Here is a 20,302-nt window from a genome sequence, read left to right on the forward strand (position 1 = left end):
TGCAAACTTTAATAAAATTCTCCTTTTAAACTGCATTAACTTTGTTCCAAATATGATGCAGCATTTTCAACTCTCCCACCTTTGAAATTTTTTTTAAACAAAGGATTTGCTTTACTTTTTTTTTTCTAAGTTTATTTACTTAAGTAATCCCTATACCCAACATGGAGCTCAAATTCACAACCCCGAGATTAAGAGTCTCATGCTCTTCTGACTGAGCCAGCCAGGTAGTCCCCCAACTTTGAAATGATTATACCCATAGAAAATAATTCTAACAATACTACATTTTTGGGGGCAGCCCCGGTGGCACAGCGGTTTGGCGCCGCCTGCAGCCTGGGGTGTGATCCTGGAGACCCGGGATCAATTCCCACATCGGGCTCCCTGCATGGAGCCTGCTTCTCCCTCTGCCTGTGTCTCTGCCTCTCTGCCTCTCTCTCTCTGTGTCTATGAATAAAATAAATAAAATCTTAAAAAAAAAAAAAAACTACATTTTTCCCAATCCCATAAATAATTACTTATAATTTCTCATCAGTGAATATACTGTTTTATGTTACTTTAAAATTACTTAATTCATAAACTCCAACATAAAGACAAGGCCAATATACTTAAACTTTAAAAGCTCAATTCGTGGGGATCCCTGGGTGGGTCAGCGGTTTAGCGCCTGCCCAGGACGTAATCCTGGAGTCCTGGGATCAAGTCCCACATCAGGCTCCCTGCATGGAGCCTGCTTCTCCCTCTGCCTGTGTCTCTGCCTCTCTAAAGAAATAAAATCTTAAAAATAAATAAATAAATAAAAGCTCAATTCGTTAGAGTAAAGTCTGTTCAACTTAAAAAAATAATAATTCAAACATTCGAGAAGACTGTTTAAAGTTTAATCTAAATGATTTAATGAGGGGATCCCTGGGTGGCTCAGCGGTTTGGCACCTGCCTTTGGCCCAGGGCGCGATCCTGGAGTCCCAGGATCGAGTCCCGCGTCGGGCTCCTGGCATGGAGCCCGCTTCTCCCTCCTCCTGTGTCTCTACCTCTCTCTCAATCTCTGTGTCTATCATGAATAAATAAATAAATAAATCTTTTAAAAAAATAATAAAAAAATAAAAGATTTAATGATTATCTCCAATTCTCAAAGCAGTAATGCTAATCCTATCATGTAACAGCTCCTTCTAATGTTTTCTCAAGAAAAAAACAAGATCACGCTCATAGTGCTGCATTATTTTCCTGTTCTCTGGCTGGCCTGCAGGCAAGTGCTACTAAATATCAACACAGTTCTGTGAATGCGGTGACCCATGTGGGCAAGGCAGGGTGGAGGGGCACTCAACACCATGTGGTTGCCTCTGTGCTCAGGCCCCACCCTTCTTAGATGGGCTGTCCTAGAGCAGAGCCTGCAGGGGAATCAGACAGTACTTTGGAACGTTAATTAATATACAGGTCATCTTCAAGAAGCAAAGGGACAGAATCAATATACCTTGTTCAACTATTTTGCTGGGAACCTTTTAATTTACCGTTAGATGCCTGTGTCCAGCAAATTAGGCTTCTACAAATCTGACTACCAAGAACACTAATCCTCCGTTCAAGAGTTAGAAAGCCATCATACCTTCACTTCCAATGTAGCACCAAATGCCATGCGGAAATCTCCATTGAAATCTTTACTAAAAATTCTTTGGAACGTCTGTTTGAAGAGAGAAGTGTTGAAAGAGTCTCCCATCACCATGTGGCCTCTAGGAAGAAAAGAAGAAAGTGAATGTTTAGGATGAATGAATGCCATTCAGATGCTTCCTTGGTGTTCACAACAGTAACTGAAAGAAGGAAAAAAAACCACATCCATGAAGGTGCTACTAACTCAAATGGGAGATGGCAAGTTCAATTTGTACTTAGACACTGTTTTCAAAATATCAAAGACAGGACTCTCTAGAACAGTTCTAAATCTTCACCACAGTGATGGTTACACACATCTATAGGTGGTACAGTCTCATACTATGGACACCCACACGTTAAAAAAAATGAGCACCGACACAAACTGGTGAAATCCAAGTAGGGACTATAATACAGTTCTTTTTATCATACCAATGTCAGTTCCTGGTTGGGACACTGCACTACAGTTCTGTAAGATGCTACTGCTGGGAGCTGCCAGGTAGAATAGTATGGGCAGGCCTCTCTGTACTATTTTTGTAATTTCTTGTGAATCTGAATTATTTCAAAAGAAAGAGAAAACAAAAAAACCCTTCACTGATAAACCCACAGGCTTAACAGGTTATCTACTGAGAAAACGAGTCCAGCTCACCTCATTCTCCTCTGGTAGGGGAAATACCCAAGCCTGCCGGAAATCCTTCTCAAGTTAATTCACTGCCTCAAAACACTGAGTCTTCGGCTGTACGTGAATTATTATATTCTAGCCTTTTTGGAGTTAGAGGAAAATACTGTTCAAAATTTCAGTTCACATATTTGGGCAGATAAACACACCATGATGCCAGCTATGTATCCAATTCTTATCAAACAGGATTTCAGAACTGGGCAGAACACAAATTCATCTGGTTCAGGTATCTCAGAATGCCTGACCCCTCCAGGGACAGAGAGGGCTCTTTGGCCCTAAATGTCCACCCTTCTCTCCTTCCTTAGTCATGGAACCGATGGTTCCCTGGAAAAAAAACCCTACATTTCCCAGCCTGCCTTGCATGTGGCCATGTAACTCAGCTTCGTTGGAAACATCCTTTGTGATTTGTAGGGGGCATTCTCATGGGAAGGTGCAGGTCTTTCCCTCCTGCTGCTCAAATATAGTGAGAGCCCAGTTACCATCCTGGACTGCAGGCAGCACATAAAGGTGGCAGAGCCACATAGGAAGGGCCTCAGCCCCAATGATGCTGAGTGATGATGAAATCAATATCCCAGCCCTGGCTGCCAACCTGTTGCACTCACAAACCTAATCCTGACTCACACCAACTCTCTACAACACACCTGCCACGTTATCACATAGACCACATTTGAACTCCTGCAGCATCAGAGCGCACGCCCTCCACAGGCAGTCCATTCCAGGCATGGATAGTGCAGAGGCTTAATAAGGTCTTTCTTCATACTGGGTGAAATTCTATTTCCCAGCAACTCCTATCACCGGTTCTAGTTTTCCCCTTTGGTGACATACACAACCAACAAATCTGATGCCCTCTTCATAGAAGAGGCCTTTGATTATTGAATACAGATCTCACACCCTATGTGTCTTCAGTGGTATCTTTTCTAGATCCTTCAATCATTCTCCTTATGACAGTTTCAAGTCCCCTTCACCACACTTACCACTTGCCTTTGAACATCCCCAGTTCCTCTATACAACCTTTTGAAACCGAAATACTCAGAATGGAAGACAATCTAATCTGGGCGTGCCTGGCACCAAGAAAACCAAAACTATAATCTTCTCTGAAGATAATTAATTCCTGTAACAGCTTATGATCACCTTGCCTTTGCTGGAAAGTCTTCCCAAACAGCTAGTTCACACTGAACCACAACTAAAACCTCTGCGACTGTTTTTTTAATATCACTGCTGACAGATTTCCCCAATACCATATTTGTGCAACGAGTTATGTGACCAAAATACCAAGTCATTCAGGAGTCAAAGACCCCACTGAGATTCTGATGGAAATGATGGCAGGAGAGAAAGGGGGAGAGAGAGAGAGAGAGGGTGAGAGATGAACTCTGGTATATAAACTTGAAGATGTTCACAAATATAGCGAAGCTTTTCCGTGGATGCTCTACGACAAAAGCTTGTGGTAGGAATTCATCTTATCAAATGTGGCTCACTGGTATAGCTATGTCAGTGTCATTTGATCACCTAACACATTTGCTGCTCTCTGGGACTGCTTCGGGTGACTTGAGTTCTGCCTTCTGTATGTCCCTTCTTTACTCATGAGGACCAGCAGTGTCACCTGGGAGATTGTTAGAAATGCAGAATCTCAGAAACACCCCACAGCTCTATGCCAGTACTTCTCAAACTGCTCTGTGCATATCACCTAGGATCTTATTCAAATGCAGATTTTGAGACAAAAGGTCTAAGGGAAGCTCGAGATGCTACATTCCCCAGGAATATACAAGCTCTCACAGGAGGCTGATGCTGCCTGTGTTCAACCACACTCAGATCACTAAGGGTCCACCCAGTGGTTCTCAAACTCCACTTCATGTTAGAAACACCCAGGGGAGGTTAACAAATGCTGATGCTGGGTCACACCTCATCCTAACTGCCATTAGAGTCTCTGAGGGACAAGACTCAAAACAAAAGTAGCTTTTTGGGATCCCTGGGTGGCGCAGCGGTTTGGCTGCCTGCCTTTGGCCCAGGGCACAACCCTGGAGACCCAGGATCGAATCCCACATCGGGCTCCGGGTGCATGGAGCCTGCTTCTCCCTCTGCCTGTGTCTCTGCCTCTCTCTGTGTGACTATCATAAATAAATAAAAATTAAAAAAAAAAAATTAGCTTTTTAAGCTCCCCAGGGGCAGTCCTGGTAGCCCAGCGGTTTAGCGCTGCCTTCAGCCTGGGGTGTGATCCTGGAGACCAGGGATCGAGTCCTGCGTCGGGCTCCTTGCACGGAGCCTGCTTTTCTCTCTCTCTCTCTCTCTCCACCCCCCTCACTCTCTGTCATGAATAAATAAAAAATAAAATATTAAAAAAATAAATAAATAAAGCTCCCCAGGAGAGCTCCACATGGAGCATGGAGCCTTACAAAAAAATAATAAAGCTCCCTGGAAGATGCTGGTGTACAGCCTGCTTCAGACCAGTAGTGCACACCAGCAGTTCCCATACTCACATGCACCAGAATCCCCTGGACAGCGTATGAAAGATGACTGTTGGGCTGCATCTCCAGAATCTGACTCAGCAAGCTGGAGTGACACCCAAGGAGGTACACTGCTATTCAGTCCCCAGGGGACCCTGAAGGTTGCTGGTGAGGCCCTATCATACTTGGGGAACTACAGCTCTCCACTGTGGCCTGTCTGCATGATACAGACTTAGGTGCTAAGCATGTCCTGCCATGCACCCTCTAGGCTGAACATGTGCTCCATGCTGGTCATGACATATGGTTACTAAGTCAGGTCGAAGGGTCTCCTAATGCGCTGGCATTCAGACCGGACTCCTTCCCCTTCTTGCAAGGAAGTGGCTTGCTGAAGTACTCTATGCTTACCTACTTTTTTTTTCTTTAAATATTTTATTTATTTATTCATGAGAGACAGAGAGACAGGCAGAGATACAGGCAGAAGGAGAATCAGACTCCACGCAGGGAGCCCGATGTGGGACTCGATCCCGGGTCTCCAGGATCACACCCTGGGCCAAAGGCGGCACTAAACCACTGAGCTAGCCGGGCTGCCCTACTTTTTTTTTTTTTTTAAGATTTTATTTATTTATTTATTCATGAGAGACAGGGAGAGTGTGAGAACACGCACATGCACAGATGAGCAGGGGGAAGGGGCAGAGGGAGAAGCAGGAATCAATCCCAGGACCCTGGCATCATAACTTGAGCCGAAGACACTTAACCAACTGAGCCACCCAGGTGCCCCATGCTTGCTTACTTTGTTGCCCTGTTATAGATTCTAGAACAACTCTAAGGAAGAAATGAAGTTACTCTGATAGGATTCATTCATACTGAACCTTACAACCTCCAGCTAATTATTGCTTCTTTCTCCAAGAGGCCCTCCCATACACCCTCCCTGCCACAGACACCACAGCCTGCAACCTTCTGAAAGCTTATCTAAGTCAGCCTTGCACATTCCTATGGTTCCATCACTCACTTCTCTTTCCTTAAAATTACCATTTTAAGGCTCCATTTTCCCAGCTGTTTGCTCTAAACATACCCAGTAAGATTTGCACAACACTTCATTTCCAGAAGTCCAGTCTGATCAAGAGCACAAGCGTAAATATCAATGCAGTGACCATTTGTAGCAGTTCGGTTAGCAAGCATCTCATAATGCTGTAGAAGAGAGAAAAATTACTTTTAGGAAACATTATTCATTAGGTATGCCTTACTATACCAAAGGGATATAACCAAACATAAGAATATGGAGACCGTTTCCTTTAAATTAAATAAATACATAGTTTTCAATCTCAGAACACTTCTAGCAGTTTTAAGACCACCCACCCTACTGACTTAGAGCTGGGGCATCAACTTAATATCAGCCAAGATCTGGAAGGTCTTCTGGGCAAGAGCAACTTGCTGACCACAAAGCATGACCTCAGCAAAGTAGTTGTCACTCCAGAGCAGCCTAAACTCAGCACTGGGTTACCAGAATTACAGCCTGTGTCCAAGAGCACCTACCTTGGTTGCCTTTTTCATGAAACGTGCATTATCTTTCTCAATATCATGCCAGGAACGAATAGGAACCTTTAATTCATCTCCAACCACCATGCCAGGCCCTTGGGTGGGGGGACCCCCAGTAAACAACATAATCCTGGCTCCCGTGTTTGGAAAAGTGCCCTACAACAGTAAATAGCAACATTTTAGAAACATATAGCCCATCCCAAGTATGCTTCTACTTCCTTAAAAAAAAAAAAAACACACAAACATTTCTCTTCAGCTATGCTGAATACTGATGATAGTGCAAAGTAACACAGATGACAGTGCAGGGAAGCCGCCCTCTATCTTCCAACCTGAGGGCTTTGTACACTTTTATTAATTCACTTTGAGTACTTGCCATTGCCCTAATGGCCTTGTGTTTCTCATGAAAACTTCTGGCATTTTCAAAACAGCATGGGGCTCCTTCATTGCAGATAATAATAATGACCAAAGTGATTTCTGATAAATTAATGCAGTTGAGTGATTTAGGTCACAACTAATTTTCAAACAAGACTAGTAAATACAACTTGTGAGAACAAGTTTGCACAGTCTGAGGCGCCCTGGTAAATTCTGAGTTACCTCCAATAGGCCAACAGCAATGGACAAAGCAACACCAGTGGATCGCAAAGGTCTCTTCCCCTGAGTCACAGGCCATGGGTCCCTCTGCAGCTCCCCAAGGAGATCAGTGAGGTTCATGTCAATCTTGTGAACAGGCTGCAGAAATCTGTATGATTTTCAATGGACACATCAATCCTGGTTTAATAAAGCACTCTGGTCTTTAATCCTAGGTGACACAGAGTTCTTCAAGAAAATTACTCAGAGTAGTAAAGATTTGCACCTTTTTCTCTTCAAAGCAATTTTATTCAAGAATATAATTCAAAGCTTAATATATAGCAATTTATATACATAGCATGGGGGAAAAAAAGAATTTTAATAAGAACAAATCAGTTTAATTAAATTTTAATCAGCCAAGAAATCCTAAAGACAGGTCTAACTTGAATTCAATCCATGTAAAGTTCCTATATGTGGACCACCTTCATTGTATTTTTTTTTTTTTTTAAGATTTATTTAATCTAGGAGGAGAGAGAAGGAGAGTGCATGCACAAGCAGGGAGAGTGGGGGAACCAGGATGGAGGAGTGGGGAAATCTCCAAGAGACTCTGCTGAGTGCAGGGGGAGGTGGGGTGGGGATTGGGGGGCAACTTGGAGCTAAATCTCACAAACCTGAGATCATGACCTGAGCTGAAATAGAATCAGGCAATAAACCAACTGCGCCACCCAGGTGCCCCCACTTTCACCATTCTAAAGATCCACTTTAAAATGATTCTCAAGTGTTTCTCTTGAGCCTTAGGAGTAACTAGAGAAAAGCACTGGTTTCTTACCACAGTAAGTGGCTGTCCCCAGCATGTCAGGCAATGCATTTTATCATGTTTGCTATTAACCCAGCCCCAGGCAGTCTCAGGCACTCAAAGGGCTGAGGGAAGGAAGTGCCTGGTCTCAGGTTTGCTGGAGGACATCCCACAGAAGCCTTTTGAGTTTTCCTAGTTTTACTTAAGACTTAGAAAGGACAAGAGCCGCATGTAAGAGGACAGGAAGACTGGAAGACAGTGATCTCAAAACATCTGTGATGATATGACACTAACTGGAAAAACATTCTGAGCAAATCTACCGACACAAATGCATATACACATGTATGTGTACATACACAATTTAGCTATGACTTTCAAACATATAGTGATGTTATATACATCATTAAATATTAAATATTGTTGCACTTAATCATTTCTTTTTTTTCTTTAAAAATAAGGAAATAAATAAAAGTTGTAATGTTTTTCTTTCTTCACTCCACTCCAGTGGATTGCCCTGCATACTACTATGTGTGCAACATTCTATGTTAGTAGCTCACCTGCTTGAAACAAAAGGGTGCTCCTGTGGTGGACCAGGTCTCGCTTGCTGCATGGGCACGGCAGGCTTGGTGAGGCCCAGCATATCCTAAAAAAAAAAAAAAAAAAAAAGGCCTCATGTCCCATACCACTAGAGTGAATGACTAATTAATGTTTAAGCATTCTCCCTCTTCCTGCTTGTGTACGAACAAGGCACAAACCTGTATTTGTTTTGCAGTTAAATCCTTTGTCCCTCGGAAGACATAACTTTTGGAGATTCCTTCACAACTGAGTTCATGAACCTGCACCATCCTCCCAAATGTGATCAAACCCACCAGGGCATCTGGAGGAAGGAGACTCAGGGACATTTGCAGGGATTCTTTGAGTGCTTGAAGGTCATCTTCTTCTAGGCACGTGTCAACCACATAGAGGAATATCAGAGGGGACTGAGCACCTCGCTTTGTGCAAAGAAACAGGATATGATGATTAGTACACAGGCAGACAAAACCAGCTCTTTTTAGAGCAAATCAGGTATGTCAATAACAAGTCTATATCTACATTTACTGTCAGGGAAAAAGGACATCTAACTAACTTCTACTCACATCTCATTACATGACAGGTTACACTAAAACAAACTAAATGTAAAAACTATTTCTCTCCAACAATTCATTCTACATTTCTGAATGCCTTCCATGTGCCAGAAACTGTTCCAGGTCCTGGGATACATCAGTGAGCCAAAGAACAAAGATCCCTGCCTGCCTCAAGCAGCTGACTTTCTGGAATGGAGAGGGTAAGGGATGTAGAACTAAACATAGGGGGCAGGTTCTGATATTACTTAGGAGGTCAGGACAGCCTCATTAAGAAAGTAACATGACAGCAAAAACCCTGAGGAGAGGGAGGGAGCAATACAGCCTAAGGAAGAGCTAGAGGCGGCCCACAGGCAGGAGCATTCCTGAAAGTTCAAGGAAAGTCATGAGGCCTATTTGGCTGAGTGAGAATATTAATACAAGTTGAGGTCCAAGTGGTAACACAGGGCTGGTCCACACAGAGCTTTGACAACTATATCTTACTCTGGGTGAAAGAGAGCCATTTTCACCACTGGAGGTTTCTGAACACAAAGTAACATGACATGTTTTTTAAGAATTACTCTGGCTTCTGGGTTAAGAATAAAATATAGGTGGGAACGGATTAAATCATGGAGAAGGGTTAAGAGACTGCCAGTAATCTAAGTGAGAGGCAGTGGCTGACCCAAGACAAAAGCAGTGGGAGGAAAGAAGTGGTTGGACTGTGGATAGATCCTGAATATAGACCCAATGGGATTTCCTCATGGATTAGAGACGGAATGCATGAGAAAGAGAAGTCAAGAATGAAACTAAGGTTTTTGACCTTGACTACAAGATGTAATACCATCACAAAGCTGGAGAAGGCTGAGGGGAACAGGTGCTGAACTCAATCACTAGTCTTCTATCAAGACTGCAAGTAATCCCAGTACATGCACACACACCATGATCATGTGTTCAGGATCCTGCTGCCCTCACAGCTTTAAACTGCCCAGAAGGGTAAGGGATAGAAAAGATGAATTATTTCAGGAGAAAGTCAATGTTTAACACAGCTCATTAAACGCATGACAAAGAAGTTACCTGTAACACATACTCAATTGTAGAAAACTGGGGCATTAATTCAGCAGGCTGATTCACCTCGGATATGCCTGTGTAAGCAGGAGGAAACTGAAGGGAGGAAAACAAAGCAATCTTTTATTAGGGCTGAAATATATTTATGCTATACCTTTTATTCTCCATTTATAAAAATAGGTAACAACCACACTTTAATTCTGAAAGTGTAAAATATATATCATGCAGACTCAGTTCTTCAGTTCTCATCCCACTAAATCAGAGCCTACGTTTAAATATACATATATATCAGATATCAAAAAAATTTTTTTAAGATTTTTATTTATTTGACAGAGAGAGCCTAGAGCACAAACGGAGGGACAGCAGAGAGAGAGGAGAAGGAGCTCCCTGCTGAGCAGGAAGCCTGATGTGGGGCTCAACCCCAGACTCTGGGATCATGACCTGAGCCAAAAGCAGATGCTTAACCAACTGAGCCACCCAGGCACCCCTAAAATATCAAAATTTAACTCAATAACCCAGCCTTATATTTATATCCTATTGTAACTTTTTAAAATGCAGTTTTAGGGTATGTAGTAACTTCTAGATGATTAAAAAATGCACTGTTATAAACCATTTCCTCAGTGTCGCCCTGCAAATTAAGGGCTCGGATTTTGGCTGTCTCAACAATAGTTTATGTGGAAATCTAACGTGTTTATTTGGGTTTATTATTTTAGCTGTTATCAATAAATAATGCATGTACATTGTAGAAAAACTAGCAAGTACAGAAAATATAAGGAACAGGAAAAGGGGTGCCTGCTCAACTTATTATCACAAGCCCTTTGTCTTTAAAACTTTCTGCAAACATTTGACATTCACAGATTGTAGATTTTTCCCTAATTTTTTTTATTGTGGTAAAATACATATAAATTTTACTATATTAATCTTTGTTCAGTGTACAATTCAGTGGTCTTAAATATTCATGTTGTACAACCACCACCACCATTCATCTCCAGAATTCTTTTCATTTTGCAAAACTGAAACTCTGAACCTGTAAACATCTCTCCCTTATCTTCTCCCCTAAATGACCTGATACTAGTCTCTTATTAAATTTATAATTTGCAAATATCTTTGCCTATTCTGTACACTGCCTTTTTACTCTGCTGACATTGTTTTTTGATGCCTTAGAATTTTCACAATAAATTAACACTATGGGGCACCTGGCTGGCTAGGTACAGAAAGTGTGGGACACTTGATCTCTGGGTTGTAAATCCAAGCTCCACACTGGGTGTAGATTACTTAAAATTAAAATTAAATTTTTTTTAAACAGTTTTATTTATTTATTTTTTTTCTTTATGATAGTCACAGAGAGAGAGAGAGAGAGAGAGAGAGAGAGAGGCAGAGACACAGGCAGAGGGAGAAGCAGGCTCCATGCACCGGGAGCCCGATGTGGGATTCGATCCCGGGTCTCCAGGATCGCGCCCTGGGCCAAAGGCAGGCGCCAAACCGCTGCGCCACCCAGGGATCCCAAAATTAAATTTTTTTAAAGATTTTATTTATTTATTTGACAGAGCAATAAAGGGAAAGAGAGAACACAAGAATGGGGAGTACCAGAGGGAGAGGGAGAAATAGACTCCCTGCTAAGCAGGGAGCCCAATGTAGGGCTCGATCCCAGGACCCTGAGATCATGACCTGAGCCAATGGCAGATGCTTAACCAACTGAGCCACTCAGGTGCCCCTTAAAATTAAAATCTTAAAAATTATATAAACACAGACCTCGATTCTGAATGTAGTAGGGCATGGCTAAGTCTTTAAAATTTGCATATACTTCTGAATCTCTTGTGGAGGTAAATTTTGAATGGTATGTGCTTCTAATTTCCAGGCCTATACTTAGTACATTGATTGGTCTACTCATCACTGGGCTTACTGTGTGATGTATCTGAGAATGAAACTGTTAATTATAATCAAATATAAGAATAAATAAATGCATCTTATTAATATCTTAAGATTACTAGAGCATTGTATACTATGTTGGGAACAACTAATTTTTCTCTAACTTTACTGAGATATATCTCATATACCATAAAAATTCACTCTTTTATTTATTTTTTTTAATCTTTTTTTTTTTTTCTTAATTTTATTTATTTATGATAGTCACAGAGAGAGAGAGAGAGAGAGGCAGAGACACAGGCAGAGGGAGAAGCAGGCTCCATGCACCGGGAGCCTGACGTGGGATTCGATCCCGGGTCTCCAGGATCGCACCCTGGGCCAAAGGCAGGCGCCAAACCGCTGCGCCACCCAGGGATCCCCCAAAATTCACTCTTTTAAATATATAATTCAATGATTTTTAGTAAACGTGCAAAGTTGTACAAAGATCAACACAATCCAGTTTTAGAATCATAGGCATAGTTTATTTTAACCAGAGGTTTCTCTCATCATTTTTGAGCTCTTCTAGATTAGTTTCAAAATTTTTAAATCAAAAGAGGCTTAACACTGGTACCTGAACCCTAAAAATTACAAAGATCAAAAAATGAAAATTTAGTAATGTACACTATCCAATTAGAATAAACTAAAGTCAAATGAAATACAGACAACGTTATCTGTTATCTTACGGTAACATACTCACTACTAAAGAGCACATAAAAAAAGTGATTTCTATGTCCCTCCACACTAAATGATAAAAACCCACATAACGAAACTGAGTTGCTGTTCAACAGAGAAATCACAAATGTTCCACGTTCAATGATGCTTAACAAAAGCTATCACCTTGAGTTCAGCAGAAATTGAAGACTACCACAGCAGACATAAATTCAACCTCACTTAATTTTTTTTAGAATTGTTCCACTAAAATGAAACACAGAAAAACTTTTTTAAAAAATTCACATACCTGATTTCTTTGGAAACAGAAATTACAGGCCCAAAGTTTTGCTCGATAATCAACCTGACTGTGAGAAAAATAAATATTACAGCTAAGTACCATTTTCATTGTTAATGTAGAAAGCATTCAAATGCAATCCTCAAGTTCAGTAAATCACATAAATATATTTCTGTGCATGTGCATGAATGGATGGAGGTATGCAAAATCCCCACTGCAGTTAAGAGTTCTGACTACTAGGTACACCAAAAATGTCCTCCCTACCGTACAATGAAAAGTTAGTAAATCTTTTTTTATTTTTTCTCATTTCCTTGATAATATTTAAAATTTCAGGGCAGCCCCGGTGGCTCAGCAGTTTAGCACCGCCTGCAGCCTGGGGTGTGATCCTGGAGACCCGGGATCGAGTCCCACATCGGGCTTCCTGCATGGAGCCTGCTTCTCCCTCTGCCTGTGTCTCTGCCTCTCTCTTCACTCTCTCTGAATGAATGAATAAAAAATCTTTAAAAAAAAAAAAAATCTTTAGAAAAAAAGATTAATATTTAAAATTTCATGATTTTTTATAAATTATAGGTTATTCCCTTTTGGCAACTTATCTTAACATAATCTGCAATTTTTTTCTAAAATCTTTATTAGGCGGATATGTGAAACTCTTAAATTTCAATACTAAAAACACATTTCATGCACAGGAAAAACTTGCCTGACTTTCACCTCACCTAGCTCACTTGAAAAGGTTGGGAGGCATGCTTCTGGGTTGATACACTTCCTAGAACTGGTTAAAGATAATGCTTCAGTTGCTTTTCCCCACCTTTTTACATTTAGAAAGTTAATAAGCAATGGCTATCTCTTCAAAAGGAAGAACAACAGCATCTCACACATAGGAACATTAAGTAACAGCAAGGGGAATGCAATAAAAAAAAATTTCCTCATATAAAAATCTTACCTTTTATTTTTTTATTTATTTTTAAAAGATTTTATTTATTTATTCATGAGAGACACAGAGAGAGAGAGAGAGAGAGGCAGAGACACAGGCAGAGGGAGAAGCAGGCTCCATGCAGGAAGCCCGATGCAGAACTCGATTCCGGGTCTCCAGGATCACACCCTGGGCCAAAGGCGGCGCTAAACCACTGAGCCACCCGGGATGCCCCCAAATCTTACCTTTTAAAGAATATTTGTGATACTCTTCATCTGTCTAAAAAATTCTTTCAGATAATGAATGCCCATATTTAAGAGAAATATCATAGGTCACTATCTCAGTTATAAAAAATTACAATTAACAATTATTAAGAGTTGTGATTTCTTCTGCCTATTACTTCCTACCATACGCCATCACCATACTAGGTAAGTATGAAAAAAACATCTAAAACTTTTCAATTTGGGGGGTGGAAGGGAATGCTTCAAGAGTCATCAATATAATCTACGGTTAAGCCAAAAGCAAACTGAAATTAAAAAAAAAAAAAAAAAAAAAAAAGGAAAAGAGTGAATTTTAAATCCTTTCTCTTTACTTCTACCTTTTTCCCACAAGTCCCAATTTTATCTGGAGTATTAGGCCAGGGAGACTTTATAAGCATTCACCAACTAAGAATCTCATCACTCACTCATCTCAAATTTGATGACTTGCTCAAATTGAATCAGTGCCCAAAAGTCATAATTTGCTGTATTCTTTTTTTTACTAGTTTTTATTTATTTATTTATTTATTTATTTATTTATTTATTTATTTATTTATTTATTTATTTATTTAAGATTTTATTTATTCATGACAGAGAGAGAGAGAGAGAGAGAGAGAGAGAGGCAGAGATACAGGCAGAGGGAGAATCAGGCTCCATGCAGGGAGCCTGACGTGGGTCTCAATCCCGGGTCTCCGAGATCATGCCCTGGGCTGAAAGCAGGCACTAAACCGCTGAGCCACCGGGGCTGCCCTTCACTAGTTTTAAAAAGAACTCATACCAAAGTGGATTGAGAATAGCTTTGCAAGTTGGCCGGCTACAAAGCACAGGTTCATACTGTACAGGAGGCAGGTCTGGACGTTCTTTCAAAGGAGTAAGGAGACAAGCCAGGGGAACAACCATTCTTGTAGCCTCGAGACGGCTGGACGGCCACACGTTCCAACTAAAGCGCACACCATCTCGTTCTTCATTCTGCTGAATGAACTCCAGATATGTTGCCATAGTCTAAAAAGAAACCGAAGATAAGCTGTAATTTTATGTGACATTCTCAACTAAATGTCAAAAAAGAGGATGGTCACCTAATGCAATGTTTTTTAAACACTTAGTCTGGAAGAACCAGTCACTATAGCATGACATCTCCCTTCCCTTCCCCAAAAGCCAATTATCTTTGACAATCATTCCTTTCTCAACTCTAGCACTTAAATAAATAAAAGGTGACAGAAGTTTACCCTTATTTGATCATTTTTAAGCTATAAGTAGTTGATTTCTAATGTAAACCTTCTCATAGATCATACATATCAACCAAGCCAAATCACACATATCAACCAAGCCAATTCCAATTCCCCTTGCCCAAGAATAAGTCTCAAACCCTGTTTCAGCATCCAGTGACCTTCCTCACTGACCCCTTTCCTTCCTTGCTTTATTAGAACACCGTAATAAATTTTACATCGCAAGTGATCTTGTTTTGTGCCCTTTCCCCTCCTCTCTTTGTTAACAGTGGAGACCAGAACTGGATGTTGACGTGTGAATCTAATTCATAATGAGAAGCACCACCAGTTCTGAGCCAAAGTATTTCCACTTAGGACCACCAAAATTACAATGCTGTTTGCTATCATACTGAGTGAGTCCTTCACCAGGACTTCTCACCTCACCATGGCTGCTTATGCTCATACTTCAACAAATTCTGGTTAATAAAATAACCACGTAGGGACGCCTGGGTGGCTCAGCAGTTGAGTGTCTGCCTTTGGCTCCAGGTGTGATCCTGGGCTGAGTCCCGTACTGGGCTCCCTGTGAGGAGTCTGCTTCTCCTCTCCCTCTGCCTGTGTCTCTGCCTCTCATGAATAAATAAATGTTTTTTTTTTTTTAAAAGAACAAATAACATAGCCATATAGACTAAGCTTGCAAACCTACACAATGCCAACTCTACCGAATGTCTCACACATTCTGTTTATGTCCTAACACCTAGGCTAAGGCTAACAGACATCTGAGCCACTAGGGTTTAAGGGAACAAGTCCCTCAAGAAAAATGGAAAAACAGGCAAATTAAAGAACCACATTATTAGTAGCCTCTAGTGCTCACTTCATGCAGTGGTGAATAACTGTCCCTGTTGTTATAAGAAGTGCCATACTGTAAATAACGTGGACTAAAAGAATGATTTTATATGGCTAGAAAAGCAAATGGAAGAATTAGTTTACTACACACAACTCAGACCACAAATATTCCAAATGTTTGCTCTAACTCAAACTCTAAAGTATGTATTTGTTATTTCTGGCAAAGGCAGGAAACAGAAGCAGCCTTTACGCAGGAGGCACTTGCGCAGCTTACCTGAGTGGCAAAGGGATGGATAACTCAGGTGGGAATCAGAGCAAGTTCTAATATCACAATTCTCGGCAAGTACCTCTAAAGGCTTCATTAAATAACTGTTTCCCCATTCAAAACAATTCATTATTAAAAGGTACTGGCTCCAACCAAGGTCCCCAAGCAGCTTCGTACTGAAAGCTGCTCTTTCTGTTTCCCACTGCCTCCTCCCCTCCCCTCTTCTAGACAATGGATTCTTAACTCTGGGCACAAAACCAACGGGAGACTTCAGAGGATCAATACACCCCTGGAATTGTGTGCAAGAGCAAATGTGTATTTTTCTAGGGCGGTCGATCATATCATATTCTCAAAGAAGATTATCTGGAAAGGTTAACAGCTGAACGGATGAGTTAAATGAATGAGTAAATGAAAGAACTTGACAGATTTTGTAGCAGTATCTGCCGAAAGAAAAAGAAAAAACGCACACGAAAAACTGAACCGTTCATCCCAACACCGCATAACTTTTCAGGACACAGTGGCCAAGTTTAAACAAAGGTGAATTCTGGAAAGGTAGTCGGAGACCCGGGTTCTAGTTCCACCTGCCACGAAGCACCAGTCAGTCATTTCACCCGCATTTCGGGTTGCTCAACCCTAAAACGAGAGTCGGATCCTCCCGCACCCGCGACGCGGGCGGTTCCCGACCCAGACGCCCGCCGGCCGCCCCGCCAGGCGAAGAACGCGTCCGCTCAGCGGACCCCTGAGCCACCGGGTGCTTCAGCTCCTCTGCCCGCCGCGAGAAGGCTTCCTCCCGGGAGCAAGCCCCTCGGGCCCCATGGAGGTCCGGCCGGTGCCCTCGGCCCCCTAGCACCCGCGCTCGCACTCACCGGGCAGGAGCCGTTCACCGGCGCGCGCGAGGACCCACCGCTATTAGATCGCGGATCCGGCTCCCACCGCCAAGTCCAGCTCAGCTCTCAGCCCACTGGTCAGCGCCCCTGTGCGTCACACCACGGCGCCGTCCGCTGGCCAATCAACGAGGGCCTCCGCGGCGGAGGAGCGGAAGCAAGACTCTCAGTGAAGCCGCGCCGCCATCTTGGAACAGGGCAAGACAGTCGCCCCTTAGTCCACAAAACCACAATTCCTCAGAACCAAGTTCCTCTGAACGTTCGCACTTCAGAAAACGCCAGTGCTGGGCTGCTTCCTAGGTGCAGCCGGGCCGGCAGGCCTCAAGGATCCGCCCAGATCCGACACGATTACCGCCCCCGTAAGCAGGAAGTCCCTCTCATCGCCTTAGTTACAGGGAAGCGAGAATGATGACGTGTGGCACCGGAAAAAGGAGGGGCGCCGTGCGGAGGAAGCTGAGGCTTGCCGGGAAGAGGGGTCAGCGCGGGCGGGGCGGGGCGGGGCGGGGCGGCGGGAGACCCCGGTCGCTGGCGCCGGATTTGGGACTTCAACTGGTCAGGGAATGCTTCCTTGAGTTACTAGCAGGTTTCCTCCTCTCCTCGCTGTGTTGGGTTCACGTTCTCTGCAGGGACTGGCACTAGTGCAGTTTACTCTGTCTGTCCCTGCCATCCTTCTCGAGAAGGTGGATGGTTGAGAACTGTCCTACTCTGGCACCCTAGGAGACTACTTTGGGGCGCCCGGGTGGCTCCGCGGTTAAGCGTCTGCCTCCGCCTCAGGCTGTGCTCGCGTCTGGCATCGGGCTCCCCTCTGCCTCTCTCTGTGTGTCTCGTGAATAAATAAGTAAAATCTTAAAAAAAAAAAAAAAACTGCTTTCTACAGCCACTACAGGCATTATACACGTTTTCCTAAGTGACAGGAATGAGTACGTTTATTAATCTGACCCAGAGATACAGCCTCTGTGGTATATAAAAATAAGAAGCAAAGCGATATAAACTTAAAATTATGCTTAGAACGAATCTAAGACCTCCAAGAATTACCATTAATCAGTTCAACTTAATACCAGTACAAAATTTTAAATTACCTACAGAACACCAGTTAGTTTTAAGTCGATACACTGTGAAACATAATTGCTCTTTGTTTTTACATAATTATTCTTAATATAAAAAGTTTGTGGAACAATAGCCAAACTGTGGAAGGAGCCTCGGTGTCCATCGAAAGATGAATGGATAAAGAAGATGTGGTCTGTGTATACAATGGAATATTACTCAGCCATTAGAAATGACAAATACCCACCATTTGCTTCAACGTGGATGGAACTGGAGGGTATTATGCTGAGTGAAATAAGTCAATCAGAAAAGGACAAACATTATATGGTCTCATTCATTTGGGGAATATAAATAATAGTGAAAGGGAATAGAAGGGAAGGGAGAAGAAATGTGTGGGAAATATCAGAAAGGGAGACAGAACATGAAGACTCCTAACTCTGGGATCCCTGGGTGGCGCAGCGGTTTGGCGCCTGCCTTTGGCCCAGGGCGCGAACCTGGAGACCCAGGATCGAATCCCACGTCGGGCTCCCAGTGCATGGAGCCTGCTTCTCCCTCTGCCTGTGTCTCTGCCTCTCTCTCTCTCTCTCTCTCTCTATCATAAATAAATAAAAATTAAAAAAAAAGACTCCTAACTCTGGGAAACGAACTAGGGGTGGTGGAAGGGGAGGAGGGCGGGGGGTGGGGGTGAATGGGTGACGGGCACTGAGGGTGGCACTTGACGGGATGAGCCCTGGGTGTTATTCTGTATGTTGGCAAATTGAACACCAATAAAAAATAAATTTATTTAAAAAAGTTTGTGGAATAATGATTCAGTTCTGTGGAACAAATTTACATTTTGCATGTTCCTACAACATTATGCCAGAATACTGTTAGATTATTCCATTATGATTTTTTTAAAGATACATAATCTGCAATCATTAGTGACAAAGACAATCTAAGAAAGATGAAAGTTGAGGCCATTACCTTTTTTTTTTTTTTCTCCTCAAAGGAAGAGTCAACTACCTTGTGAGTGTGAAGAAATACAAATCTTAAAACAAATCTTGAGGAAGGATAGATCCTTTTTCACCCCATGGTTCCTGTTAAAGGAGTGTCATTGTTTATTGAACTAAAAAGCACTAAACAAGCAATCTCTAGGCTACAGAATGCCTCTGCTTGTTTTAATTTATATTTAAATTTTAAACAGCTTCATTGAGGTATAACTGACACACAGTAAGCTGCACATATTTATAGTATACAATATGTACGTTTTGGCGTCTATCACCACAATCAGGATAATGAACCTGATTAAGGTTTCCCTGTGTTTCTGGTATTTTCCATTTTAAATAAGTGGAATTGATATGGTATGTACTCTTTTTTTTGTCTGGCATATTTCACTCAACATAGTTATTTTAAGATTGATCTATGGTGATCTATGGTGTTGTGTGTTTTAGTTATTCATTCCTTCTGAAGTGAATAAGGTTACATTTAAAATTCAATGATACTGAACTTTTTAGAGAAAATTCAGTTTTTTTTTTTAAATTTTTTTAATCTATTTATGATAGTCACACAGAGAGAGAGAGGCAGAGACACAGGCAGAGGGAGAAGCAGCCTCCATGCACCGGGAGCCCGATGTGGGATTCGATCCTGGGTCTCCAGGACCACGCCCTGGGCCAAAGGCAGGCGCCAAACCGCTGCGCCACCCAGGGATCCCTGAGAAAATTCAGAGTTTAAGGTCCAAGAAGAAAGAGTATGTCTGGCTCTTCCTAAAGAATGTGGTTGTGCGGTAGTGTATCTTTGATCACCTGCTTGTGTCTGTTCAAAAAATAAATTGCCCAAGAATGTTTCTCAATAACAAATACTGAAACCCATCTGATGTACATGGTAAGTCCATGGGAAGGGCAAGGAATAAAAAGGACTTTCCCGTTCATTCCTGTTTATCTTGTTTATTTTTTTAAATTTTATTTATTTATTTGAGAGAGAAAGAGAGCAGGAGGAGCCTAGGGGCAGAGATTAGAGGGAAGGATAAGCAGATTGCCTGCTGAGCTGGCAAACTGGCTCTGGACTCTACCCCAAGACCCAGAAATCATGACCAAGCCAAAGTCAGCCACTTAACCAACTGATCCACAGAGGTGCCCCACGTTTATTCCCATTTAAAACCATACATGCACACTTTTGCCCACCTCAATATCAAAGATTTGGATAGGAATACTTGGGTGGCTCAGTTAAGGGGCTGACTTCAGCTCAGGTCATGAAC

At 42.2% G+C, this 20,302-nt stretch overlaps 1 protein-coding gene across 7 annotated transcripts in view; it reads right to left on the minus strand.

Annotated features, from left to right (window-relative positions):
* The window catches only part of SEC23B (SEC23 homolog B, COPII coat complex component), a 38,657-nt gene extending 21,221 nt beyond the window's left edge, over positions 1–17,436 (minus strand). For 2 of the 7 annotated variants that reach the window (XM_072799880.1, XM_072799881.1), the window contains exons 1-10: positions 16,609–16,974; positions 14,607–14,830; positions 12,674–12,731; positions 9,820–9,906; positions 8,401–8,637; positions 8,203–8,288; positions 6,877–7,021; positions 6,280–6,438; positions 5,819–5,934; positions 1,589–1,712 (exon numbers count right to left, since the gene is read on the minus strand). In XM_072799880.1, coding sequence (XP_072655981.1) covers positions 1,589–1,712; positions 5,819–5,934; positions 6,280–6,438; positions 6,877–7,021; positions 8,203–8,288; positions 8,401–8,637; positions 9,820–9,906; positions 12,674–12,731; positions 14,607–14,830; positions 16,609–16,629 — 1,257 coding nt within the window. In that variant the 5' untranslated portion in view covers positions 16,630–16,974. Of the gene's footprint in view, positions 1–1,588; positions 1,713–5,818; positions 5,935–6,279; positions 6,439–6,876; positions 7,022–8,202; positions 8,289–8,400; positions 8,638–9,819; positions 9,907–12,673; positions 12,732–14,606; positions 14,853–16,608; positions 16,975–17,007 lie in introns of those variants that run through there. The other 5 variants (XM_072799882.1, XM_072799877.1, XM_072799878.1 and 2 more) reach the window with 5 other exon arrangements.
* Positions 17,437–20,302: the final 2,866 nt, after the last annotated feature.

This window comes from Canis lupus, chromosome 26 (genome assembly GCF_048164855.1).
Source record: "Canis lupus baileyi chromosome 26, mCanLup2.hap1, whole genome shotgun sequence".
NCBI lineage: Eukaryota > Metazoa > Chordata > Mammalia > Carnivora > Canidae > Canis > Canis lupus.